At 57.6% G+C, this 27,673-nt stretch overlaps 1 protein-coding gene across 4 annotated transcripts; it reads right to left on the reverse strand.

Moving 5' to 3' along the window:
* On the reverse strand, positions 1–27,673 carry MICALL1 (MICAL like 1). 4 transcript variants are annotated; one of them, XM_043440155.1, is made up of 16 exons: positions 27,165–27,673; positions 22,877–22,925; positions 22,267–22,408; positions 17,894–17,982; positions 16,687–16,829; positions 15,042–15,487; positions 12,827–12,884; positions 11,781–12,139; positions 10,009–10,424; positions 6,696–6,830; positions 6,017–6,143; positions 5,786–5,876; positions 5,558–5,631; positions 3,026–3,140; positions 2,807–2,853; positions 1–1,747 (listed from the first exon to the last, which is right to left on the reverse strand). In XM_043440155.1, the coding sequence occupies exons 1-16, from the start codon at positions 27,308–27,310 to the stop codon at positions 1,626–1,628; spliced, it is 2,559 nt and encodes an 852-aa protein (XP_043296090.1). In that variant the 5' UTR covers positions 27,311–27,673; the 3' UTR covers positions 1–1,625. The 4 variants fall into 4 exon arrangements, with proteins under 4 accessions (XP_043296090.1, XP_043296089.1, XP_043296091.1 ...); XM_043440154.1 differs by having other exon boundaries at positions 17,894–17,985; XM_043440156.1 differs by lacking the exon at positions 27,165–27,673 and adding an exon at positions 24,090–24,921 and having other exon boundaries at positions 17,894–17,985.

The following is a 27,673-nucleotide window of genomic DNA, read 5'->3' on the forward strand; positions in this document are numbered from 1 at the left end:
TGGATTTCCAGTTTCTTTTGAAAAATGCAAAGATCTGGCCCCACCGGGCCCACATCCCACAGGCTACAGTTGACTTGGGTGAGGGACAGCCTCCCCCTCTAGTTGCGGTGTAGCTACCCCAGTTCACCCCAGTCCCCACCACCCAGGTGTCCTGACGCCAAGGCAGCCTGCCGGGGCCGCCCCGCAGGACACACCCAGCCTGGGTTCACACGTGTCACCTGCCTGGCCCCCGAAAAGCGCTGGAGCTGGTGAGCCCAGCTGCAGGTCAACAGGCCCATCAGGAAGGAGACGCTCGGAGGTGGCACTGGTCCCTGAAAAGGAAGGCATCCTGCCCAGGGGCAGGGAGAGAGGGCCAGGGGCCCCCAGCGGTGGACAGCCCCTCCACGCCTTCCTGGGCCAGCGGAGATGCAGGCCAAGAGGCATGGCGGAGGCAGGGAAGAAGGTAGGCCTGGCAAGGGGAGGGCGGCCCAGGGCTGCAAGGCACTGGCAGCTGAGGTGGTCTCTGTTTATTGTCGGTGAGGAAAACCCTCTCAAGTTAATACAGTGTGATCTTTTCCCACAGGCATGCTGAGGGAAGGGCCCTAGAGGCACCCCGCAAATAGCTTATAGCAACAGTGCTTTGCCCCAAGAGCTGCTGGGCACGTCCCCTGGGGCGAAGGTGCTGGTCCCCATCGGCTCCTCCTCTCCCACAGCCGTCCCGGGAGGTGAGCGGCCATCAGTCCTTCGGAGGCGACGAAGTCGGAAGGGAACAGACAACAGGCGCGTGTGAGGAGACAGGCTGGCGCTGACCCCCCGGGAGCGGCTCCGCCGCACCCCAGCCCTGGGGTGACGGGGAGAGTCTACAGGAGGGGCCGGGGCCATGGTGTGTGGGGAAGGGCCAGGGTTAGCACCTACGGGCAGCACGCCCGCCTCCCCCGCGGCCCTCCCTCGGGGGGCTCAGCCCTCGGGCACCCCACCTGCCCCAGCACCCTGTCCCGTGCAGGGAGACCTCCTGCGGAATGAGCGGAGGTGAGGGAAGCACCTCCTAGGACTTCGAGGAACAAAGGGAGGGGTCTGTCCATCAGGCCCCTTTGGGTCTTAAGGACATAGTAACTAACTCCAACTTTAATTAAGAGACTTCATAAATAGAGCTCCTGAGTACGGAGAAAGAGAGGCAGGGCCGCCTGCCCAGACAGGAAGACAGGGACTCAGACCCACGATGGGGTGGGGGTAGGAAGGGGCCGGTGCGGCCGAGCCTGGCTTGCCAGGCTGCCCAGAGGGCAGGAGCCCCAGGCCAGAGGGCCCATCATGGGCAGACCTCTGTGGGTGGACAGACCCTCCACTCCCCTCCACATGTGGTGCAGGCGTGAAGCGGGACCAAGGGCAGGGAGACCCTGCTCGCTCCTGGGGTCAGTCACAGCAGCTGGAGTCAGGAGATCCAGGCTGGGGACTCAGAGGAGAGGGAAAAACTCTTTGGCCCAGACCAGCCAGAGGACCCTGAGGAGGGAGAGGCCATCATCCAGAGGCTCCCTCCCCTAAGTCATCTTTCCTCTCGACTGATTCCGAAGGGACACAGAAGCCGCCCCCCCCACGACCTGCAGAGCGCAGCCAGTGGGGGTTGGTGTCCCGGCTGGCAGTCCACGCCGTTAGCTCCTGTCTCCGGGGCACTTGCTCTTGGTATCACGCTTGTTTCCTAGCAGCTTCAGCACCTTCATGGTCTTGAACTTGCCCTTCTTCTTGCCCTCGGGCTCAGCCTCCTTCTGGAACTCTGCAGAAGGGAAAGGGCGGTCGATTGGGGCGGGCCGGGGGACAGCAGTGATGGCCGGGGGGCGGCAGTGACGGCGGGGAGTGGCAGCCAACAGTCTCGGCCCACCACCACCACCATGTCGCCTGGAACCGTGGACATGTCCCTTTATCCTTTTGCATCTCCAGTTCTTCACCTCCAGGACAGGAACCCACCCCTTCCCAGCATTTCGGCAGGGATTGGGAGATGAGCACTCATGAAGGCAGTGGGGGAGCCCTAGAGCACGGCTGACATTTTATCTCTAAAAGCTTCAATTCCCCTGCAGCTCTGTGGCTTACAACACAAACAATGACTGTCAGAGCTAGAAGAAACCGCAGAAATCATCTGGCCCAGTCCCTCACTTATTATGGACAAGGAAAATGTGAGTTTGAAACAGATTACCACCAACCAAGCTCTTTGTGGGTGCCAGGCCCTGGCTAAGTGCTTTATACACGTTATCTCAGTCATCCTCAGCACCTACCCAGGAGGTGGGTGCCTCTGTCACCCCCATCCTGCAGACAAGGAGAGTCAGGCCTGGAGGGGTGAATTGCTGGCGCAAAGCCACCCAGCTGGGACGAGTCAGAGCTGGGACCAGAATCCAGTCTAACTGGAGCCCAGACGGAACCGCAAGGCCACAAAATGAGTCACTGGGGAAACCAAGATTAGGCCCAGGCCTCCTGACTCCCAGTCCAGTGCTCTCTCAACGATTCTAGGCACTATCTTCTCCAAGGGTGAGGGGGACTGCTTTTTGAGCCCACAAGACCCCTCCTGAACCAGCTGTGGATCTCAAGGAGGAACGCACAACTCAAGGCAGACATGCCCTGGGAAATGGCCCCGTATGTCACCAACCTCCCTGTTGGTACCATGGCATCCCACACCTATCTTCCTGGCCATAGGTTGGCCTGCCTTGCTACACATGGCCTTCTTGGCAAAAGAAAGGCTTGCACACACTCTCCCTGTGGGTGCCCCTTCCAACTCTGTATTCAACCGGCCCTCCCACCCTGCAGGAGTTCAAACGGGTCAGAGCCCCAGGAAGGGCCTCACCTTTCTTCTTGATCATGGCCTCCAACATCTTATCTTCCTCTTCCTCCCTGAAATGAGACAGGGAAGCTGAGTGTCCCACAGGAGGAAGGGCCAGATAATCTCTCAGGCCCCTCCAGACTCTCTGAGTCCACACAGGCTGAGCACGGGGAAGCTGGGATGGTTGGCAGTGAAGGTCTCATTCCCAAGAAAGCCCCGGGAACCCTGCCCCAGCCACGTCACCTCTGCCGGTCCTCGTCCAGGCAGTTGATGATGGCGTTGCGCTGCTCGATGAGGGTCACGAGCTCTTGCATCAGCACCTTCTCTCGGCCCCGGTCCTCCTCTGTCCAGTCCTTTTCTGCTCAAGGAGAAAAGTCGGGGACATGAGGCCCAGGAAGTGAGGAACCAACGCCTAAGTGCTAAGGGTGGCAGCAGACCAGCCCCACGCTGGACACCATGAGGACAAGGAGGAGCCCAGATGGGTGGGGATTACAGTTTTTGGAGAAATGAAGGTTGTTGCAGAAGAGACCAAGAATACCAGTCTGCCTACCAGAGAAACTCTCCCGGGGGGGCTCCGAGAGGACCAGTACAACACAGGCTCTGAGAACAGAGACCAGCATGGGCCAAAGAGTTTTCTGTTTATGTTCACGCGTGCAAGCAACCAGTGTTCACCAGGTGGTTCTTGGGGGAGGCAGGATTCGGGCTGGGCCTGCTGAGAGTTTCCAGTGGTGGGCTGGCCAGAGTCGGGAGATGACAGGGAACCCCAGGGGTCCTCGTAGAGCAGAGGCAATGTGACCCAAGAGGCATACTCGGACATCCATCTAATGCCATGAAGGAGGGTGGGCTAGAAGGGACCCTGGGGGTTGGGAGACCTGCCAGGAAGTGTCCCTGATATCTCAAACACCTGCTGCCCTCCCCCCTCAGTCTCCTGATTGCAAGAACCCAGGCCATCCCACAGAACCACACCCTCAGAGACCCACCTGCTCCTTGGTATTCCTCTGACCCTGCCCACAGACTTCCAGAGGACGAATGCCCCCACATTTGACCTTCCCTCTACAACATCTGCCACTACAGGCCTCCTCATCTCCTAATAACATCCTGAGACCCCTCAGCCATGCCCCAACCCCGCACCACCGCCTCTTGCCAAAACTGGACCAATGGCCCAGCATAGTTCCAGGGACAATGTGGGTTTCAGAGTCATCACCCCAGTTCAAAGCCTACTCTGCTGTTTCTCGAATCTGGGACCTGGGTAAGTTATGTCCACAACCTACATGGGGGGAAACTGAGGCTCAGGGAAGCTAAGTCTTTGACCAGTGTCACACAGCAAGGGTGGAGCCAGTGCCTATTTCCTGGCAGCCCCAGGTCCCCAAGCTACAGCCCTCACAGTGTCTTACAGATCTCCAGCCCACCTGGGGCCTTTAAACAGGTATCACCCTCCAAAGGCGACAGTCAGGACAGGAAGAGAAGCCCAGGGTGCACTGCCATCTCACACAGGACTGAAGAAGAACATAAAAGACCAGGGCCAGGCTGGCCTGGAGAACAGAGGTGCGGGCCCCTCTCTGGCCACAAGGTGTCGCTGCGGCTCCCTCGGAGTGGTGGCCACGCCCCAGCCTCCGGAGATTTGGGAGTGACTCATAGAGGGCAGTGGAGGGCTGGGACATTCTGTGACTTCCCCAGGGGCATTCCTGACTCTGGGTCTCATCCAGCCTCCCAAGCTGCGCGGTCAATGGGAAAGCAGGGCCACCATCCCAGCCAGGAGGAGGGGCTGCGTGTGTGTAGGCACAAGGCCAAGTCAGAGACTCGGAAGGAAGCCCGGCTCCACCACCAGGGGGCAAGACTCAAACTCTCTGGCTCTCCATTTCCTCATCTGTTCAATGGGAAACAACGATTCCTAACCACCTGGGCCAGAGGAAGTGGTCAAAAGCCCTGGCTCCTGCTTCTGGACGCACCACAGTCCTGCGGTCTCTCTCAGCCCACAGCTGTGCTTACCCCACGTCATGGAGAGACCCCAACTCGGTCACATAGTAAGCATCAGACCCTCCAAGGGCACAGCGCATTTCCACATCCCATCTCCTGGTCCTGAGAACACCCACCCAGGTGGGCACCTCTGTTCCTGTGTCACACGTGGAGCCAGAGACTGCGTGCCAAGCCCGGGATGCACAGCTAACACACATCCTAAGGACACCAGCAAGTTCCCGCAGCACACAGGACGGTGTGGCTCCACGCCCAGCCCCTCCCCCTGCCCTCCTCCACCCTCAGCACACCCCATCCCTCCCTCCCAGAGTCGCTCTGAGCCACACCGTGCAGGGGGGCCTCCCCGCACCAGTAGAGTCCTGCCACGCTCTGACCTAACGGCCATGAGCCCAGAGCTGCCCCAGGACAGACACACGCTCTCCATCATTCATCGAGGCAGCCTGGGGCCCTGGAGACTGACCCCCCCCAACCCTACACCCCAGGACCTACCCACCCACACCTTCCAGGGGAGGAGTGGGCCAAAAAAGGTCAGTCTGCTCCTGGCCTTGGGGAGCTCTCTGCAGGCCTGTCATCCGACACACAGGTGTCACAGCCTCACGCGGGTCCCCTCTCCCGTCTTGGCTTGAGTCTATTAATCCCCTATTAGCACCCAGACAGCACCTCCTGCCATGTCCTCTGGCCCTGCTCCCACAGTCTGCCCAGGCCTCCCCATCAGGGCTCTGTCCGTCCTGCCCCAGCCCACTGCTCCGTGTCACCAGGCCCCAGGGCCGGTGACCGGGGCCGGGGCGTGGCCGCCGTCACCTGGCTTGTTGAGAAGGCACCGGAGCTCGTACTCCACGTCGGCCTGCCGCTGCTCCAGGTTCTGCTGCTTGAAGCTGGAAGGTGGGAGGAAGGTGACTGTTAGTTCTGCCCTGGCTGCCTGCCCTGCCCTGAGCTGATGCGGGAAGAAGGTGAAGATTCTCAATCCTGAGTTCTGTGGATTCAGAGTCAGGCGGAGCCAGGCGGGAACGGAGGGGAGGCAGGACTCACACGTAGATGAGCTCGGACTCCCGCCGAACCAGCAGATGCTTCTCATGGATGAGCTTGAACCAGTCCACAAGCATGTCATCCTCACGGCCTTCTGCAAGCCAGATGCTCACTGAGGCCAGGGCTGGTGACAGTCCCCATCCTCGAAGGAGCCATGGCAGCCCCTACCCTGGGGAAGAGGCTTCCCCCACCCGAGTCCCCCCACCACCGCCAAGCCCCCCACAGCCCCCACACCGTTCACTCCACCACGCAGCTTCTCCTCCAGCAGGACCCCACGGTGTTCCAGGGCATCCAGTTGGCGCTCAATGGTGTCTATTTCTCCATGGATATCCTCCTCGGGGATGTACTGGTCAGACTGGACCTGCCCAACAGCGCCCAGTCACCTGCGGTCAGCCTGCCCTCCCACCTGTCTGCTGCCAGGAGCTTCCCTCTGGCCAGTGCTGGCCTCCCAGGCTGTGTCCCACACCCCATGCCCTGGGTCCCAGCGCCATCAGGCACGCCCAGAGGGTGACACAACTTTCTGCTTCTTTTGGCAACTTCCTCCACTCTTCTGCCACTCCAGAAAGGACACCATAATATGAGAAAGTGACCCAAAGGAGAGAGAAACCGAGAACACTCTAAGCTGTTTAAGTAGAAGTATGTCATGTGAACGCTTTGATCCTTAAACTATTATTAGTAACAGTTTAAATGCATCACCCAGTGCTTTTGGTCAGAGCAGCTGATCTACTCAAAATTCCCCCTGGCTGCACTTCAGATCTCCCAGCTGGGCCTCCCAGGCACGCCCCCTCTCCCACATCTCAGGGAAGCTGCCCCGACGGACCACCCTGTCGCAGGGTGCAACAGGAAGCCTGAGGCTGCCAAGGGAAGGGGCCCGAGCCCAGGCAGCCAGGTATCTGGGGCTCCCAGCAGATACCTTGCGTTTGATGAGCGGGAAGCCATGTCCTGGGGCAGGCGGTCTCGCTGGCTTCGAGCCCTTGGTGGCCTTCTTTACACTTGGGGATGCTGTAGGTGATGGCTTCCGGTTAAATGGATTCTCCTTGCAGGAGGACTAAAGGCAGGGAAACATAACAGAAGATATTAATAAGTCAGGAAGGGGCAGTAGGACCCTGGGAGCTTGATCACGTGGGACCACGGAAAGAAGGGCGGGTGGGAAGCAGGCAGAGAATCTCCCAGCATCCAGTCTGAGGCACCCAGTCATTCAACAAAGACTTCTACTTCCCAGAGCCTCTCATGTGCAGCTGCCACACTGGATACTTGTCTACATGCTTGTCCAATTCTCACAACCACTCCGCAAAGTGGGTCGTGTCTGCCCACTTTACAGGTGAGTAAACTCAAGTTTTGAGGGGTTAAGTAACTGGCTCAAGGTCACACTCTTCCCAAGGGCCCAAGCTGGAGTGTGACTTGGTCTGTTTCAGGCTGGGCAGCCCTCCAGCGCTGGGGACAGCGGTCAGGACGTGCAGTTTAGGGCAGGACGAAGCAACAGTAACTCACCCAGGCCTCATAAATACCCCTTTCCCAGCAGGGATTACAGGGCTCAGCGCCTTGCCTGGGGTTGCCCAGCCAGGAAGTGCAAAAGTGGGATCCCGCTTTCAGTAGAGGGAGGCAGCCCCTGCCCCACCCAGGAAAGGCCCCCATCCTGTGCTGCCTGCCCTGGGAAGATCTCTGTCCTCTCTGAGGCCAGCAGAGCGGGCAGGCCTAGCACGAGAACAGACCCTGCCAGCCATGAGGACAGTGCCAGCATCTTCCCACCACCTCCCCCAGCTCATCGGAAACAGGGGTCACTGAGGCCATGGAGTGCTCCCAGGAGTGCTGACCTGGCTTTCCAAGAGCCAGGGGAGGAGCAGGGAGCAGAGGACGTCTCACCCCACCTGTGCCAGCCACTCAGGTGGGAGAAGGGGAGTTCTTTGAGGCTGGAAGTTGCTCTGGGAGCTGACGCAGGAGTCTAGGTGCGGCCAGGAGACAGTCTGGTCCCCATACGGCAGCACCCACCCAAGGGCCTTGTCTCCTGCCCTCACTATCTTAGATTCCCCCCGAATCCTAGGGTGAGGGTAAGGGATGGGGCACCCCAGAAGGAAGCCCTCTTGGGGCTCGGCCCTCACCCTCCACAATCACACCTGGAGCGGCTCAACAGGGTCAGAGAGCCCAAAGGCCCCATGTCTCTCAAGGGTTCTCAGCCATAGAACTCCTTCAAACCAACCTTTCACACACCCCAGGGCAGGAAACGGGCAGTTGCCTGTAGAGGGGACGGGGCAGATTCAAAATCAGCTCTATCCTCCACTTCCACAGCAAGGAACCTGGGACGCCTCAGAGCATCCTCAGGCCCACAGAAAAGGTGGGACCTTGTCCAGGTCACACTGCAGGTGGTGACAGTCGGACTGGGGGCAGCCACCCAGGCCAGAGAAGGTTAAATGACATTTGAAAGGTGCACAAACCAACAGCTCAGGCTCCTCTGCAGACTTATCCTCTGTCAGGCTGGTCAGACCAGGACTACAGCCGGCCTGGAGCCGCCCTCCACCCCCGGACCCTCAGGGGACTGCAGAGTGAGGGAGAAAGTGCAGGATCAGAAGCTGGTGGTAGACTTCCCCGGTGGTCCAGTGGTTAAGAATCCATTTACCAATGCAGGGGACTCGGGTTCGATCCCTGGTCCAGGAAGATTCCATATGCCTCGGAGCAACTGAGCCTGGGCGCCACAACTACTGAAGCCCACACTCTCGGGCCCGCGTGTGCAACTCCTGAAGCCCACGTGCCTAGAGCCTGTGCTCGGCCACAAGAGAAGCCACTGCAATGAGAAGCCGGCACCTGGCAGCAAAGAGTAGCCCCCCGTGCCTGCAACCAGAGAAAGACTGCGTGCAGCAAAGAAGACCCAATACAACCAAAAATAATTAATTAGTAATTTTTCTTAAAAAGAACCTGGTGGCTCCGGAACTGCCCTAGTGGTTCAGCGGCTAAGACTCTGCAGGGGGGCCCAGGCGTGATCTTTGGTCAGAGAACTCGATCCCACATGAAGCAACTAAGAGTTTGCATGGCGCAACTAAAGATCCCACGTGCCGCAGCTAAGACCTGGCACAGACAAATAAAAAAAAAAAGAACCTGGTGGCACAAAGGGACTCTGGTCCTTTAATTAAAAAAAAAAAAAAACAACAAACCTGGTGGCGCCAAGTGACTCCGGTCCTTTAATAAGTATTAAAAAAAAAAAAAAAAGAAAAGAGCCTGGTGGTGCAAAGGAGAGACCTCTTGGTGAACTAGGCGCCCAGAGGAGTGTCCTGCCCCCCGGTGACCCCTGGTTCTTGGTGGGGCCCTGAGAAACAAGTGTTCCACCAGTCACAAAGGTCATCTGGAAAACGAGCTGCCGGGGGTGGGTGCCCACTGCAGCCCCCAGAGGGGACGGAGTGTGGGGCCGGCCTGGGAGGGGGCCTGGGGAAGGGAGCGGCAGCCAGGGCTGTCTGTACCCCCGCAGTGGCCACAACAGAAGCACCCAGTAAAGCTGTTTCCTGGGCTCTCTACCTGTTGAGAGCTGACCCCTCCTCTACAAGTCCACCCCACAACAAACTCCACACAAGGCGGAGTCATCGCCGCACCCCACCCTCCACTTGGCTGTGAGCACCTGGTGACAAGGACCACCACAGCCATCACCCCGGGAGCCCAGGCCAGCCCGTGCACACAAGAGCAACTCAATGTACACCATTAGCCCTGTTCTATAGGAGGGGAGACTGAAGTCTCTGGAGAAGGAACACGACCCCAAGAAGGGCGTCATCCCCTCCCCTCTGTGCTCTACCCCAGGTGGAAGGACAATCATCTAGGCCTGTCTCCCTGAGCAGACAGGGAGCCCCTGGAGGGCAAGGACAGGGCCTCAACACTGCTGTGCCACAGCCTGTCACAAACAGGGCTTCAGTGAACGGAAGGCGGATGGAGGATGTGTGGGTGAGTGGTGGCTGCTGTGTGGTCTCAAACGGGCACATGCATGGGCTTGGCAAGTAAATAAGAGCTGGCTGCCTCAAGACATGGAAGGTCGGGCAAGTGGACAGGTGAACAGATGGATAGGCAGTCTGGCCAGTGGATGAAAGGATGTTGAGAGGGACCTGTACCTCAATGTATGGAGTGATGAACGGCCAGATGGGCAGAGTCAAGGTAACCCCACAAGTCAGGGCCAGCAATGATGGAAGGCTCTGGACATTCCTGCCCTGAGACCAGGCCCACGTCCACTAGACAGGACAGCAGACACTCACCTTCACCTGGAGCTGCGGGGATGAGGTTCCAGGGGAAGGCGCAGGGCTCTTGTCTCCACCCAGTGCAAGGGGCGTGGGGGCAGTGCCACTGCAGGGCTTGGCTGGCGGGGGACCCGGGCTGCCCCTGGTATTGGGGGCAAGCCCAGGGCTGGCTTGAGGCGTCTGGTCCACGCTGGGCTCCACCAGCTCCCCGGAGGAGGACAGGGAGGAGTTGGCAGAGAGGCTGGCAGGGGTCCCAGGGGTGCCAGGGGCGTGGACGGCAGGCTCTGAGGAGCTCTTGGGCACTACGGGTGGTTCCAGGAGCTCCCCACTGGGGGGCTGGCTGGAGCTCTCGGACGACAGGCTCTCCACGCTGAGGGCTGGTGACGGGGAAGCCGAGGGTGGCTCCGAGCGGGACAGGCGGGAGGCGTGGAGCGCTGCACAAACCAAACCGCGAATGAGTGCCGAGCGAGGGGGCAGAGACAGGCCCTCTGGCCTCGCCTGACACTTCGCTCTCGACAGAACTGCAGGTGGCCCAGGAAACCCAAGTCCTCCACATCCAGGCAGGCAGGCAGGAGCCTCAAGGATAGCAAAGGTGGGACAGGACCAAGGTCACTGGCAGACAGATCACCCAAATTCATCCCGCACACTCTGGGCTCTGGCCTGCGCCTCGTGCAGCTGTAGCCCTGGTTTCCTTATGGCTCTTGCTTCCTCCTCTAGTGTGGCTGCAGCCTCCACTTCCCCTCCCATGTCTGATCTGACCCAAAGAAAGCCCAACTGAAAAGGCGAAAAGGCCTCATGCTGAGCAGAGGTGGAGGGAAAACAACAGGGGAGGAGGAGTGGGCAGCTCTAGCGGTGGCCGGCTCCCGGCCAGGCACTGCCCTGCGCCACTTTCAGCCTCATGGATGACAGACGCCATGCCTCAAAGTATCATCTGTGCTTTCCAGGTGAGATGACAGACTCGGAGAAAAGGGCTGGGATTGGACCCAGCTGTGTCTGACTCAGAGCTCATCCCATTGGCTCCCTCCCCCATTCACCCACCACCTCCAATCAGCCGACCCGCCACGCTCAGCTGGAGGGTCCCAGGGCCCTAGCGGGGGTTGGGGGGACCTGGACCACTTGAGCACTGGCCTCCCGTCATCTCTAGCATGCTCTCGGCCCCACTGTCTGAGGGGCTCCCACTGAGGTCTCCAAGGCAGCTGGAGCCCCACCGTGATGGAAGGGGACCGGGCATTGGGCCCGAGAAGACTGCAGGGTGGTGAGAGGGAGGGCCGGGCGGAGGGAGGCACAGCGCCCGGGACCTGGCCCACCACCTCCATCTTCCGGGGAGACTGAGGACGCACACAGGGGAAGAACTGCTCAGTCACTAGCGCCCGCGTCACACAGGCGGGTCAGAGCCTCAGGCACCTGGAACTGGAGGACAGTGACTGGACCGGCAGGACTGGAGCTAACCCTGTCACGCGCCTTCCCCAAGCCTGACTCCGTGTTAATAAGCATACCAATTTAATTCTCACAACCGTCCTGCAGGTGGGTTATGAAGGGTTGAGAGTAGAGTTAAGAGCCTGGGTTCAAATTCTGCCTCCACTGCTTAAGTGCTGGGAGGCTGTGAGCAAATCACTCATCCTCTCTGTGCCTCAGCTTCCTCATCTGCAAAATAGAGGACGCTACCTCCCCACGGGTTTGCTCTGATTACCTGAGAGCACACACGGCACCTGACCTGGAGGGGGTTCCCGCGGCAGCCCCTGCCCTTCCCGGGCCCTGGGCTCCGGGGAGCCCCCAGGAACGGCACTCACCGAGGGGGGACGTGCTGGGTGCTCGGGGGGCAGGGCGCTTCTTCGTCTTGGGGCTGCTCGTGGGGGTGATGCCGTACCAGGGATGCAGCGACTTGGGTGTGGACTCCGGTGGGGTCGGGGCAGGGCCAGGGGCCGGGCTGGGTGCAGCGGGGGCCTCCTCCTCCTCCTCAAACGGGTTGTACGGCTTGGGCTCCGGGCCCTGCGGGGCCGCTTCATCCACACCCCCGTTCTCCACCTGCCTGCCTTCCTGGCCTGGCGGTGGCCCGGGACTGCTGCTCGGGGGCAGGGGGGCTGGCTTCTTCTTTGGCTCTGCCTGCACCAGTGTGATCCACGGCGGGTCTTTCCTGGGGGCTGGCGTCCTGAATGGAGGCCATGAAGAGGTAGAACACATAAGCAGGCAAGGAGGGGCAGTGTCCTTCTCTCCCCAGACAGTGCGTCCCACAGCGGATGGGTAAGACACAGCACCCTTCCCCTCTCCCACCCGAGCCCGGTGGGGCCCATCTGGGCCCAAAGCCCAAATGGAAAGCAGGGGGGCACCTCTCTCTTCCCCTCCCTCTGCCTCTCTTTGTCTCTCTCCGCCCTCCGCCACCCCGCCCAGGGACCATATAGTGAAAGCACAGCTCCCAAAGAAGAGCTGGAAATTGAGGTTCCTCGCCTGTGACGTGGGGTTCCAGGGGGGTGGAGGCTCTGAGTCTGGCATACAGTGGAGCTTTGCTGGGTCTTTCTATACTCTGCTACTGATTCTTAAAACTACTCTAGGAGGCATAGGCCTCCCACACTCCAGAGGCAGCGGAGGCTTGGGGAGATTAAGGGACCCCCGAGGCAGCCTGCTACCAGGCCCTGCTGCCCCAGGGAAAGGGGTCCCGGGGGAGCCACACAGAAAGGGGGTGTGGCCACAGGCTCCTTCCCACCAGTGAGGAGCCCCGCCCCTTCTCGGGAGGGGGCGCTAGTGGGTCACAAGGCCTTATTGCCAACCCAGACCCCTGGAGGTACTCCCTTCCCTGCCCCCTCATCAGGGCCCTGAAAGCCCCTTGGAGCCGGCATACCTCTCTGACAGCTTGGGGGTCCCTCTGGGCTTGGGGACGGGGGGTTCTTGCAGCTTCCCTAGGTGGGAAAGGAGAGTGAGACAGGCCTTCATGGGCGGCTGTGAGCCAGGCGGTGGAGTGGAGCAGTCAGGGAGCCAACCCCAGTGCCTGCCTCACCTAGGGGTGCCCTTCCATCCCACCCGGCGGGTCGTGGACTCCAGGTGGCCATGGCAACCTCCCCTGCACCCTTGCACCTCCCCAGCCCAGTGCTCGGGGAGATTAGATAAAACACCAAAGGTAACAGGTAGAGAAGGTCAAAGCCACAAGGCCAGGACACCTGGAGACCACCACTCCCCCACCCCGTGCATTTCAGTTAAGGAGGGGGAACCCAAGTGCCCCTCTGACACTTCCCCAAAGTGGACAGGAAATACTGTCTCAACTCAGCGCGAGGTCACCTCCTCCTGAAAGCCTCCCCTGACTCCCCAGTGTCCTCTGTGAATTCCACAGTAGCCTCTGCTTCTGTTTGTTTGTTTTTTCAGGAATGTTTTGACTCTTTATTCCTTCATGTAAATTTAGAATCAACTTGTCAATTTCCTCAAAAAAAAAAAAAAGCCTACCAAAAACCAAAAACCTCAAACTTAAATAAAAGGGTAAAATATAACATGAAGTGGAACAGAATTACACAGTGCATGTTACTTTTTTAAATAAGGTATACAATCTGTGGCATTGAGTACATTCATCTTATACTTGTGTAATTCTTTTAATATTTTCTCATTAGAAAGTGAAGTCGCTCAGTCGTGTCCGACTCTTTGCAACCCTGTAGACTGTAGCCTACCACGCTCCTCCGTCCATGGGATTTTCCAGGCAAGAGTACTGGAGCGGGTTGCCATTTCCTTCTCCAGAGGCTCTTCCCAACCCAGGGATCGAACCCGGGTCTCCCACATTGTAGGCAGACGCCTTACCGTCTGAGCCTATATTACCTGAAAATAATGTTTGATTTCTTTCTCATTCTTTTTCCTGGTGTTTTCCAGCTGACTAGGACCTCCAGTACAACGAGGGACAGAAGTACTGACATTGGGCACTGTCATCCAAGTCCCAGACATTCCTTTCTCCTGTCTCCTGCTCCTTCCTAGTCCCTGGAACCTCCATCAGTGAAATCACTGCTATCCTGAATGCTCCCTTCACATTCTTGTGCTAACAACCTGACTGTCCCCTGAAGACACAGCTTTCCCTGCAACCTCTCAAGTCAGGCTGTGTTTTCTCCCATGGCCCTAGTACCACTGGGTGTGGGGATGGGGCCAGGGTCCTCCTTGCCACCCCCCATTGCTTCTTTCTGTGCACCCCCCTTTCTCCCCTCAAGTTTCAGCTCTGAATCTCCTGTCATTGGATCATACCACCACCCACTACCCCTTATTACTGCGGCGGTTTAGTCACTAAGTCGTGTCCGACTCTGCGACACCATGGACTGTAGCCTGCCAGTCTCCTCTGCCCTGGGATTTCCCAGGCGGGAGTACTGGAGTGGGCTGCCATTTCCTTCGCCATGCTCCTCCGTCTTAATAGACTTCTTACATTCTACCGAAATTCTTGTGTCTGCCTGTCTCTCCCTTGAGACCAGCAGCGCCTCCGAGGCACAAACAGGTCTGAACGCCCAGCTCAGGAACCAGTCTCCATGAGCGTGGAACAGAGCAAGCCCCAGAGGGAGGAAACCAGGGAGCCTCCCTCCCCCAGGCCTCTCCCAATAAGAGCTGCCCAGCATGTCTCGGGTTGCAAAGAACCTTGTTCCTATGAGCTCATGAAGCCCAGGGAGGTCACGTGGAAAGATTTTACGGGTGGGGTGGTGAGGCAGAGATCTCTACTGCAGGGCAGGAGGTCAGGTTGGGGAGCACCCCAGGGTACACCTAACCAGGGACACAGCTTCCCCCGCCCCCCAGCAGTCCCTGCCAGACACCCAGATGTAGACAAACACACAGGCTGGGCGTGGGGGGAGGTCACCTGAGTGTGGACACAGAATCCCAGACACATCCCATCCCCCCAGCACGGAGAACAGAGCGTGCTCAGAGGGACCTGGGTAACAACTTGCTGCATGAATTAATAACCTCAGTGCCACAGCCGTCCCCAGCATATCTGCCACACACAGGCACAGACAGCGTGCCCCACGGATACTCCCTAGCACAGGTACGTTTAAACGCCAGGCACACCCCAGGGAGCCCCCAGCCCCAACGGGACCCCCGCTCACCGTTCACCAGGCCGCTGCCGCCTCCCTGCTCCACCAAGTTCTCCTGCTGCAGACTGGACCGGGGCCGGGGCGTGGGGGGCGTCGGGGCTGTGCTCTCGGAGGCCTTCCTGGGGGCGGGTGTGGGGCGGCTGGCTGGGGGGCTGGCCAGCTCCTGTGGTCTACTGGGAACCCGGGGCTTGGCGGGGACCTGGGGTCGGCCCTCGGGGCTGGCCTTGGGCACATCCGCCTCGGCCCCTACAGTCGCCTTCGGGCTGGGGCTGCCCCCCTCCACTTCCTTGGCTTCTTCTGTAAGTTGCTGCTGCTTTGGCTGTGGCGGGGTTCCAGGCCTGGCCCCTGACCGCCCACTGGCGCCCAGTCTGGCACAGTGCTCTGCACATACGAAGGTGCCCTCCTCTGGCCCATTCCTGTAAGCTCCGGGGAGCAGGGTGCTGGAACACCGCCGACACCTGCCAGGGAGAAGAGGGGTGGGCTCGGGAGGGTCAACTTAGCAAGCCCAGGGTGCTGGCTACCCCTTCTCCAGCAGCCAAAGCTGTACCTTCCCCTCCTCCTGGCTGCCAGCCCAGACCCTGTCTCAATACTCATAACTTGCCAGCGGAAAAGGAAAATGGTAACTGTCAGAATCATCGTAGAACAATAAAACCACGTGAAAGCAACACCATAAGTTGTGAAACATGCCTTCAGTTTCTGCTGCAAGAGGAAGCAAAGGTTCCCCCCTCAAGGTTCCATCCAGTATGCAAGCCACCACTCATTACTGGCTCAAAAAATCAACTTAGTGGTTTGCAACCAACCAGGTTTGTTTTGTTTTTCTATGAAATAGGATAAAGTACAATGTATCAGAGTGTATCACACTTCTTTTATGAACCTAATTCCAGGTGTGTATCTATTTACGCACATTTGATTTCATGAATGTACCTACAACTGGTCACGGTGTCAAACGTGCCTTACTAGTGGTTACCATAAAAAGATTTTAAAACACTGTCCTGACAGCCAGACATGACAACGTCAATGCAGTGGTTCCTTTTCTCCAAGATTTTGGCCCTCATGACACCTCAGTTCTGCAATCAAGTGCCTGGGTTTCAGGTCTGTGCGCGCACACACACACACACACCCATAGCTGAATACTTGCTATAACTCCCATTCACTGGTTTTCATTGACTATTCAGTTTTCTTCACTGATTTTTTTTTATAACATGTAAAACGTTTCCATACATTCTCTAAGCTATTTATATATTCCCTGCCTCTTACTCAAGTTTCTTTAAACAGTCACTTCCCCGGGGAACCACACATTCAAAGCAAGTTGTTACTATAATTTTTTTAACTGCTTTCTTTTTAGAAAACACAAATGCAAAATAAAAAGGAAGAAAAATCTAAAAGTAAAATAAAATTTTAAAAAGTGCTTTCTTTTCTCCAGGCTTTTAAAGCATATTCTGTACCTTGATCATCATCAGGTACTTAGTCTCGAAGAGCTCTGGCCCCGTTTCTGTCTCTATTTCTGGGACTGAGCCAATAGTGTTCTCCCCTCGCTAGTTCGTTTGTTCATCAGTAAAACGGGGATAAGAAAGATGCTCCAACACGAAGAGCCTGGCAAGGGGCCTGGCACCCCGTGGTGCTGAATCTAGGGGCGCTCCCTCCCCCACCCACTCACCGGAAGCAGTGTCTGTGGTACAGCTTGCCGTCGGCCAGGTAACGTTGCACCAGGTGCACGTGCTGCTGGCAGGCGGCGCACGTGCTGCTGGGGGTCCGGTGGGAGCCCTGCTTCGACAGGCTGCCCGGGGAGCACTCCTCACCCTGCAGGGAATGGGGTGGGGTCAGGGTCGCCAGCCCTTTGGTTCAAGAACATTCCCTGTTTCCCTGCTCTCTTGTGGCCGTCCCCCAAGCGTGCACAGTGCTAACCGCTCCATCAGAGCCCCAGAGGGGCAGAGAATGAGAGACTCACTGAGGAAGACCCCTGAGGAAGCCCAAAAAAGGAAAGACTTGCTCAAGCTCACTGAGTCAGGATGGAAACAAAAAAAATCCTGGTTTCCAGTTTCTGGGGCTCTCTCTGCAAGAAGGCACCTTCTGGCTGTATAAGCCTTTCTCCAATCCCTGCAGGTGAACCTTCCCCAACGGGTGACTGTCCTCCGAGGCCCACCTCGACTGCTTTCTGTCTCCCCAACCAGAGCCAAGTAGATTTAAGTCTGTTTCTCAGCTTCTAAGCACCGTGACCTTGAGCAAGCTGCTTCCATCCCTGGGCCCTGGGTCTGCACCTGCCGAATGGAATTCTATAACCCTCCAGTCTCAGCCCCACGCATGCTCACTGGGCACCCACCCTGGGCCAGGCTCCCTGCCCCTCAGGAGCTCCTCCGGCAAGGAGCAGATGGGAGCAGGTGGGGAAAGCCCTTTGCATACTGGGAAGCGCTGTCCAGATGTGAAAGGCTGGGGTCACACCATGAGATCTTGGAACTGACAGCGTGATCCCCAATTCCCAGCTTAGAGATCATGGACAAGTGGCCAAACCTCTCGGGGCTTCAGTTTCCTTCTCAGTACATCAGGATACATAATACCCACCTCCCAGGGTTGTTGAGAGGAGTAAGCGGAATCAGGTTAGGAGGTTGACAGTTCGGTCTCATGAGAATCAAGGGGAGAATCTGCTGTATTGTATGTGTCAGTCTTGCCAGTCCCATGATGGAGGATCAGTGCCCTGGATGCTCTGTGCCCCTCCTGGGTCTGCCGTCCCCTGCCCCTGCCCCCTGCCCTGGCCAATGAACCTCTACTTCCAAAGCCAGCGGGAAAGGGACTGAGAACACCCGCTGAAGTCAGTGGCAGCTGTCCCCTCGCCTCACCCACCCCCCACTCCCCCAGCAACTGCCTACCTGAGCCCTGTCTCCCGGGTTCACGGGAGTAGATGCTTCGGATGGTGGGGAAGACAGTGCCAGACCCTTTCTGGGTGATGAGACACCGGCTGCTGAGAGACCAGAAAGGGGCCCTGAGGCAGCTGGAGACTCTGGAGGCCCAACCTGGCCTGAGCTTTGGGCTCCCCGGCCACCACCTGAGGTGAACCACCCGAGGCAGTGGGACCAGGCTCCCACTTCACACGGACACAGGGGATGCCTCCACTGCCAAGTAAGTGCGGAGGGCAAGGTACCCAACCACGCCGGGCCTCCAGAGAGTGGGATGGTGAGTCCCACCACCCAGAGCAGTGTGAACAGCAAGGCACAAGGACAATCACAGGACCAACGGCGCCCAGTACATGAAAGGGCGGTGGCTTCCTTCCCACCAGGCTTAGTGGCTGAAGGAAAGGAGGAGAGGAACCACATGATGCCAGCCCGAAGCTTCAGGAAGGTGGGTCGGCTCCCTGGGCGCTCCTGAGGAGCTGCCCTGCCTGTGCCCTGGTGGCCAGTTGCAGCCCTGAACCCTGCCTGCGTGCCCTCCAACCAGAAGAAACCCAGCCCTTACCCCACCCGCCTCCTCCAAGGCTGCCCGGTCATTACTTCAGCAAACCTCCACTGAGCACCTACTCTGTACCCAGGGATTAAAATAACCCCCTAAATTCAGAGAATTGTATACAAAGAGAAAAAAAAAGTCAATGCTGCTATATGATAATTCTTAAAAATAAAACCCAGGGAATTTCCTGGTGGTCCCGTGGTTAGGACTCTGCGCTTCCACTGCACAGGGCACAAAATCCATCCCTGGTTGGGGAACTAAGATCCCGCAAGCTGTCAACCAAAAACAAAGTCCAAATTCCTTACTGGGGTCACAATCCATTAACAGACCCTGAAATCAACTGAGTGGACTGCAACCAGCATATTGTAAAGATGAATTAGAAGAAAATATCCGCAGGCATCTCGTATTGTAAGGGGAGAATCATTTCCTGAAACTTGTTTCAGTGACATATGTGTACATGAACATGGATTATAATGGGAAACACATTTCTCACCATGAGTCATGGTCAAAAATTTGGGGCCCACTCTATTCCCCACTGTACCCCCTACTGTCCTCACCTCCTCCTTCCCCCTCACTCCCCTGGAGCACGCAGGCCCCTTGCTGCCCCCTTGCCTGGAATATTCCTCTCCAGATCTTCACACAGCCTCCTTCTCCTCCTTATTCAAGACTTAACTGTCACCTCCTCAGAGAGGCCCTCCCTGACTACTCACCAAAAATAGCCACTTCCTCCTCTCATTGCTTTTTATACCATTACCTTATTTTGTTTCCTTATCCGGCTCATCTGAAATTACATTCACTACTTTGTTCTCTCTCTCCCTCGCCCATCCTTCAGACTGCAAGCTCTCTCCCTAGCACCTCGCAGGGGGTCTGGCACACAGTAGAAGCGAAAGAAATATTTATTAAATGAATGAATAAGTGCCAGGTGCTGGAGTCAGGCAGCTGTGGACTCAACAGAGATGGTCTACAGGGGAAAGAAGAGTAATCGAGATACTGTGACCAGAGTCTTACACGTTCACCCCGGGGGATGGAGCTACAAGAGCACCTGGAGTACATCAGGGCGGGCTGCTTGGAGGAGGCAACATGTGCAGATGAGAGGATGAGTAGGAAAGAATGTGCCAGGGCCTGGGAGGCGGGGAACAGGGACTAGAGGATCACCAAGAGGAAAGACTTTAGCAGTAAAGGAATGTGATCTATTCAGAGAATAAGAAACTCAGTATGACTACAAACCGGCGCAGTAAGTGGCCTAAGCTAACTGGGGAGAGGCCCTCAGGAGCCCAGCTAAGAAACTGGGCTTCATCCTGATGACACCACCCTGGTCACCCTGGGGTGGGGTGGCGGTGGGTACCCCTCCTCTGATTCCCTCAGCCACTGGGCTTCCTTTCCCTCACACATTGGTTCCAGATTCCACGGCGGCTCCTGGAGGTCAGGGGTCAGCTGATGTGCCCAAGGTCACCAGCCCACACAGAGCTCCAGCATGAGATGAACAGGCAGCATGGCACGGTGGTATCTCGGCCACGGCCAGCTTCCCAAGGTACCCAGTGCAGAGACAGTCAAGCCTGGGCAAAATTACCCTTGAAGTCCCTCCCCTGGGCCAGAGAGTACAGAACACGACCATCTGGGGGAGGCTAAATGCCAGCTTCGCCTCCAGGGCTGGAACACCTCCCTGCACCTCCTCTGGTTGAGCAGCAGGTGGGATAAAAATGGTCTGCATTTAGGGGCCAAGTTGCATGGAAAGCACAAGCTGTGCCTTTAGTAACAAGAAATCCCTGCAGGCCCACAGGGTGCTCTCGCCCAGGCACAGCACGGGGAGCTGGGTCACCTGAGTGACCTCACCCCCAGGATGCCTGCTGAGGACCCAGGAACAAAGTGGGCACCATCAAAATAGTATTACCAAGGGTCCTCCCCACCCTCCCACCCACCCCACAGAGTCCCAGGAGGTGGCCCTTCAGAGAAAAGCTTAGTAGAGGGAGACTGGGATTCCGCCACCAGGAACACTCCAGAAGAAAAGACTGAACTGTGATTCTAGGTGAGCAAGCTAAACTCTAACCAATGGATAAAAATAATAATAGTAACCTTGGGTCCTAAGAAGGGCCAGACACAGGTTCAAGCTTCCTCACTTACTCCCAACAACCCTGTGAGGTGGGTGCTGTTCTTTTTTTTTTTTTTTAATTTATTATTTACTTATTTGTCTGTGCCAGGTCCCAGGTGGCTCAGTGGGTAAGGAATCTACCTGCAATGCAGGAGACATGAGTTTGATCCCTGGATCAGGAAGATCCCCTGGAGGAGGAAATGGCAACCCATTCCAAAATTCTTGTCTGGAGGATTCCATGGACAGAGGAGCCTGGTAGGCTACAGTCCATGGGGTCGCAAAGAACTGGACACGACTAAAGTGACTGAGCACACACACATGGATCTTAGCTGCGGTACGCGGGATCTTTAGTTGGTGACATGCAAACTCTTAGTTGTGGGATCTAGTTTCCTGCCCAGGGATTGAACCCAGGCCCCCCGCATTGGGAGTGTAGAGTCATAGCCACTGAATCACCAGGGAAGTCCCCTGGGCGCTATTCTGTCCTCACTGCAAAGGGGACCCTAAGCTGAAAGGTGACCCTGTGACCCATGGTCACCCAGACAGTAAAAGGCACCATGCTGCCTCTCATCAAAGACTCAGCAGTTGAGAAATACTTTCATTTTGATTTCTAGTCAAATACACATAATGTTATTTGTTCAATTATAATATTAATCCCTAGCATTACGGGAAAGATGAGGAGTAAGAGAGTATTTTAATTTTTAAATTGTTACGCTTTTTTGCTATGTTCTAAATTTTCTTCAGTAAGCAAGTGTTACTCCAAACAAACAAATAAACAAACAAAAAAAAACCCTGACTTTTTTTTTTAAGAGATGGGTAAGATTGTCCACATGGAGAGCAGAGGCAGGAGGAAGGAATGACATGGCAGGGCCCACAGGACCCGTGACAGCCGTGACGCAGCGCAGGAGTTAGGACACCCGGATTCGGTTTTCCGGCTGTGTGACCTTGATTTCCTGGCTTCCCCTCTCTGAGCCCATGTCCTCTCGATGGAAGGTTAGGGTCCAGGAGAGTCTTGCATGGGGACTTTCTAGGCAGAAGGCTCAGTAGCCACCTGACTCAAGGCAGAGAAACTCCCTTGTATCCCCCACCCCTATTCCCTTACCCCACCTCCCACAATCCCCCAGCTTCTCAGTTCTCAGGCCTTGAAGGTCACTGCTAGGAAAGATGAAGCCAAATAGCCCCACAGGATCACTGCCTGACTGGAGAGAAAAAAACCCAGGGAAGTGTCTGTAAACAGGAAGTGAGGCTAGGAGCCAGAGAGGTGAACTCCCAGACAGCGGATAAACTCACCCTGTGTTGTCTCCTCTGACACTATAGTTTTGTTTTGTTTTTTACTTTTTTGCCAAGACCACATGGCTTGCAGGATCTTAATTCCCTGACCCGGGATCAAACCTAAGCCTCCAGCAGTGGAAACTTGGGGTCCTAACCATTGGCCCGCCAGGGAAGTCCCTCTTCTGCCATTATTTTGCTCAGTGACTAGTTCACGTGTTTGTGGTCTGTCTCCCCCACCAGACTCTGAGCTCCTTGAGGGCAGTGACATTCACAGCTGTAATCCCTGGGGTCCCAGCCCAGTATTATTATACTCATAAATATTTCAGTGAGTGGATGAATGATGTGGTGAATGAATGATGGGCTGCCTGCCTGCACCCTGTCTGCAGCTCAGAAAACAGGTGACACACCCCCAGGGCCCCGCCCCTAAGGATGGCACCCTCTCACCTGGGCCGGAGCCGGCAAAGTGGTTGTAATACTGGGACACGTAGGTCATGATGCTGAGGCAATCAGGGACACTCATGGAGACCATGTCATTGGGATCCAGGAGGGCAGGAATGCCCAGCTCCTTCTCGGCCACTTCAAAGGCCTGGGGTGGAGGCAGATGTCAGGGTGGGGGAAGGTTTGGGGTGGGGGTGGGGGGAAAAGGGGTGGGGATGGGGGCAGGTGTAGGGGAGGGAGAAGGTTGGGCAGGGTTGGGCACAGAAGCAGCCACAGCAGGAAGAGGAAGAGAAGGCAGTGTCAGGGGGTGCCACGCTGCATAGGCCCAGCCTCATTCTGCAGGATGAGGGGGCCAGGGCAGGGGTGACTGGGCTCCCCGCAGCTCTGGCCCCACACTGTGACCTGGAGGTGGGAAAGGGCTGGTGTTCCAGGCACAAGCCGGCCAGAGGGGAGCAGGGGGTGGGGAGAGGAGCAGTCAGGGCCCCAGGGCAGGACAGCTGCTCTGGAAGCCCCTCCATTGGTTCCTGTCCTGCAAGACCCCTGCTCTCCCATACACACACCCCCCACCCACAGCACACAGCCTCATCGTGGGCTCCCATCTGTCTGGGGGACTCACCAAACGGTTATTCTCGAAGACATTGTCCTTGGAAAGTGAATCAAAATCTCTGCAAGAGGCAAGGGGTTGGGGGGAGGGGGGAGCATTGAGCAGTGGGCAGGGCCATGGGGATAGAGTAACCAGTGGAGATGATCTTATCCCAACCAGCCTGGGCCTCAGCAGGGTTCGGGGAGGTATCCGTGGGCTGTCAAGGAGGAAACTGAGGTAGCAAGGACAGGCTAAAAGAGTTGGGGTGGCCAGGTGGGAGAGACTAAGAGCTCATTGTCCCAGGAGGCCTCCAAGTAGAGACTGGAAACCCACCCAGAAGGGGCAGGGCTGAAAAAGTCCCAGCTTCAAGTTTATCCCCCAAGAAGGCATGTCCTGACTCAGTGGCAAACGTAAAATCTAAGACCAAGTCCAAGGCTGGTCACGAGAGGGACATCCATGGATTGCTGACCTCATTCTGGGCTGAGCTCCTGCCTTCGATTTGTTTTCAGCTCTACTTGGCAGGTATTCGCCCCACTTTACAGATGGGGATACTGAGGTCCAGAGAGAGGAAACCACTGTGGGAAACTGCATTTCTCGTCCTTCCACTGCAGGTCACAAACCTGGAAAAGCCACCCCAGCTTCCTGAATCCCTAACCCAGCCCGAAGAGGAATGTTGTTTTAATGGGGCCAGGAATAGAACAAGTCTGAACCAGCCTGGAAATGGTACATTCTCCAGAGCTGCCGGCACTAAATGGCTGTCTGACCCAGCTGGGCCACTCCTGGGGGCACCATCCTTAGGAGAGCAGAGAAGGGTGTCCTAGTTTCTTAGCTGGGACAGGTGAGAAGTGGCAGGGCCTGCCAGGGGACCCTGGCTGTGGGTGTACCCCCTCCCCACCTGCCTGCTCCAGCTGCTGGAGCGGCTGAAACCAGCGGAGGAGGCCCAGCCTGCTTGCTCAGCAGCCTCCTGGGTCTTGTCCTTCTATGGCTGAAAACTGCAGCCTGACTGCTTGAGAGATGTGGGCCCAGAGGCCGCAGCAGACCAGCGTGGCCTTCCAAGTCTGGTTCCCAGGCCCCGCTCTTCCAGGCCAGGCCTTGTGACCTGGGGTGAGTCAACAGTCCTTACGGCCTTTGTGTTCCCATCTGCAAATTGGGGGAAGCTTCATACACCTCCCAGGTTGGTGGGGAGGACCGAGCTGGGTGAAGGCAGGCCTTGCAGACACAAGAGAGCCCTCCTCCCCCTGCTCACCTGCAGGCAGAGTCCATGGTGCCATGAACCCTGGGCCGAGACAGGAGGGGGTCGCTTGCAAACTGTCCCAAGGCCCCAGGGTCGGGTGGACTGGGGAGGCGGAGGGGGCCGTATATGTACTTCAGCTCCATTTCCCACCTCTGGCCAGGCTGCTTCCTCCTCCCCTCAACTGGGTCCCTAATTCCTCCCCCTGCTCTGCCACTGACTCAGAGTGTGACCCTGAGCAAGCTACACACAACCTCTCTAAACCTTGGGGTGAGGGTTAGGGTTAGGATTGTGACACCACCCCAGCTCCCAACAAAAGCCTGTTCTGAGATCCAAAAGAGACAAAAGCAACTTGTCTGGGCCTGGACTGCAGTCTCCCCAGCGGTGTTCCTACAAGGCTGGGGTCACATTTTTGTTCACCCCGTGCACCCAACACCCTCCACACTGCCTGGAACTTAGTAGGCGCTCCATAAACGTCTACTGAATGCATACTGGCAACAGTGTGTGAAAACTGTAAAGGTCCCCACGATGCTACAATTTTTCCTCTGCTTCTTCTCCCTCCCCCACCTTGGTCCCTAATCAACACCTAGGGTTGGGAAGCCTATCTTCTGAGAGTTTTCAAAGGCCTGGGAAGTTCTATTTGGCCATGGGGGAGATGAGGAGCACAAAAATGAAACCCACATGGTCCTTTAAGCCCACAAGGGAGCTTAAAGATACCTGAATTGGGAAAGGGGGGATGGGCCAGCCCCCTCGACCACCCCCAGTAGAGGCCTGGGCCCACCGCTCCAGCAGCCTAAACCACTTAGGAAGATAGTGCTTGCCCTCACCCCTACCCCAGCCCTATTCTCACGGAGGTCTTCCCCTACCCATCACTGAGGTCCTCTCTATGCCTCACGTAGGACCTGGGCCTCAAGTTTTTATCCTGTGCAATGGGCTGGCAGCCCAGATGCTGGCCTGCCTTGCAAATGAATGATCGGACCTGATTCCGGATCTCTTCTCAAGAGGGAAGCCCCCCTCTGCTCCACACCAATGCCACGTCCCTCCCTATGGCCCCACCCACCCTCCTTGGCCTGCAGGAGGCCCTAAGCACTCTGGCCCAGCCACATATCCTGGTTTTCCCCGCCCTGTGCTATGGGCTCCAACAGCGCTGCCTCTATCTCTGCTCATGATATCCTCTCTGCCTGGAAGGCCCTTCCCTGACCCGGCTCCTGTGATCCCCTTGAAGATGAGGTGACCAGGTCACCCCAGCCTGGCCCTCTGACACAGCACTTCCCACGTGGAGTTCTCAGCACTGCTTGCTTATATGTCTATCACCCCCACAGGCCATAGGAGACTGTGTAGGGTTTGTCTCTTGGTTGATTGGAAGCTATTTCCATTACCATGTTCAGTGCCCAGCACAGAGTATAACTCTGCAGACATTTTTGGGAATAAATGAAGGAATAAGAAAGACACTTGCATCATCCCTTCCTGCCTAATAACACTACTTATAATCACTAATGTTAACTGAATGTTCATCATCTTATTTAATCCTCACAACAATCCTGGGAGGTTAAATCTTATTGTCAAACCCACTTTACAGGTGAGGAAACTGATGCCCAATGGGATCTACTAGTTTTCCCCACCTAGGACACGGAGGAGCTGACCGCAAACCAAGCAGCCTGCATTCTGTGGCTGGCAGGCTCAGGTCCGTGATGTAGCTTAGCTTGACACTTGAGCCCTTTCACACACTGGCCCTGCCTCACCACCTGCCCTCCAGTCAAAACAGAAGATCCCTGCAGGCCTCCACTCTAATTTGTGGGTCCAGTCCGGGTGCCCTTCTTCTCCATCCTTCAAGCCCTGGCTCCTAAGCCCCCTTACCCCATGTCACTTGCTCCATGGCAGACAGTGGCCCACCTCCATCTCCACCTCATCTCGTTCACTTCTGCACCCACACCCTCTCCTCCAGGGCCCACCCCAGGGCCTGACCACCACCCACAGGCACTGTACCACATGGTACAGAATAAACTAAGTGCATCTACACTATCGAATCCTTGAGGCCATCCTTCCCTTCCTTCTCTCCTTCATCAAAGCCTCCCGAGTGCTGTCTTCGGGGAGCACAGGTCTGAAGGTGGAACAGACACACAAAAAGTTCTAGACCCTGCCAGGGAAGCCCCATCCGAGGGGCTGTAAGCACGACAGGCAAGGACCATGACTCTAGTCCCCAATTTGCAGATGAGACCAGAAGTACAAGGAACAGCAGGTGCCAGATAAGCATGTAGTGTTCTATGAATGAATGAATGGAAGAGGTTCTAGGGCCCCAGAGGGAGCTGAAACCCCAAGTCAACTGCCCTGGGGGGTCTGGATAAAATCTCCCATGGAGCCTGGGAACTGGGCTGCCGGAGCGAGAAGGGGCCATTTCACACCCTGAAGCAGCCATTTAGGACTGTAGGTCCAACCTTAGGAGACTTCATTCAGCCTCCCTGCCCCACGGAGGACACCGGGGTCATGGGGCACACACCTGGGAGGCAGGGCTGTGTCCTACTGGGGGGAGGGGTATTCCATCCATTCATCTGACCTCTGCTAAGGCAGGGACTCCTCTGTGCCAGGCACTGTGCTAGTGCCCTGGAGAAGAGATGGCCCAGGGGAATCAAAGCAAGGGGGCCCCACAAAGAGAACGGGAACCTCAATGCCGAACGATTAGTGGGCTGCTCAGAGCTCCTGTTTGAGAGTTTAGTTTAAGAAAGGCCCAGGGTCCCGGAGGAGGGCGCGGGTGCCTTTTCAAAAGAGTCAATGCCTCGGGGGCTTCGGCGTCCCGTTGGCGGAAATCAGTGCCCTGTGGGCGGGGCCAGGCCCCCGGTGGAGGGACCAGCACGCGGGGCGGGTTCAGTGTTCCAGTGGGCGGGTCAGGGGCCAAGTGGGGGAGGGGTGTCCTGGATCCGAGGGTCTCAGCGCCCCGAGAGGCGCGGGGGGCCCGCCGAAGGGTGGGCGTCTCGGCCTCTGGGGGCGGCGTCTGCCACCGCCCCGGCTCCGCGTCACTGAGGGGGGCGGGGGGTCCCCAGCAACGAGCCCGCGCCGCCCTGCGCCCCGGCCGCCCGCCCTCCCGGCACTCACAGCAGGTCGGGCCGGTGCCGGTGCAGGATGGCGCAGAAGGCCAGGCCGTCCCGGAAGGAGCTGCTAAGGTCGCGGATGTCCACGCCGCGGTAGCCCTCGCACTGGCGGCGGCACCAGGCCAGCAGCGCGCCCCGCGGCCCCGCCATGAGCCGCGCGGGGCTCGGGCCCGGGGACTTCACCCGCAGGCTCGGCTCGGGCCGGTTTCCGGCTGCGGCTGCGGCTCGGCTCTGCCCCGGCGCCGCTAGGAACTCGGGGCACGACCCGCGGGCGGCGGGCACTAAGGCGGGGAGGAGGCGGGGCCGCGGCCTGGGAGTCCTCGCTCGGGCTCCCGGCGCAGGGTCCTGGCTCGGCTGCCAGCTGCCCGCCCGGACCTGCCCGAGCAGCCGCCGCCCGCGTGGCCCGGCCCGGCCGGCCGCCGCCGCCTACTCACCGCCGTCCGCTCCCCTAGCTGTGGGCCGGCCCCGGGCGTCCCGCTGATCTCGGTCCCCGCCCGCCAGCCGCCGCCGCCC

Source organism: Cervus canadensis, chromosome 21 (assembly GCF_019320065.1).
Source record: "Cervus canadensis isolate Bull #8, Minnesota chromosome 21, ASM1932006v1, whole genome shotgun sequence".
Taxonomy (NCBI): Eukaryota; Metazoa; Chordata; class Mammalia; order Artiodactyla; family Cervidae; genus Cervus; species Cervus canadensis.

Bases quoted from the DNA above. Each gene is read 5' to 3' on its own strand.
- MICALL1 (XM_043440154.1), bottom strand. From the start codon at position 27,310: ATGGCGGGGCCGCGGGGCGCGCTGCTGGCCTGGTGCCGCCGCCAGTGC. The intron at 22,926-27,164 runs GTGAGTGCCGGG...TGCCTCTTGCAG, and splicing joins CGGCACCGGCCCGACCTGCT to AGATTTTGATTCACTTTCCA. The intron at 6,831-10,008 runs GTGAGTGTCTGC...CCCTGCCTTTAG, and splicing joins CCCCGCAGCTCCAGGTGAAG to TCCTCCTGCAAGGAGAATCC.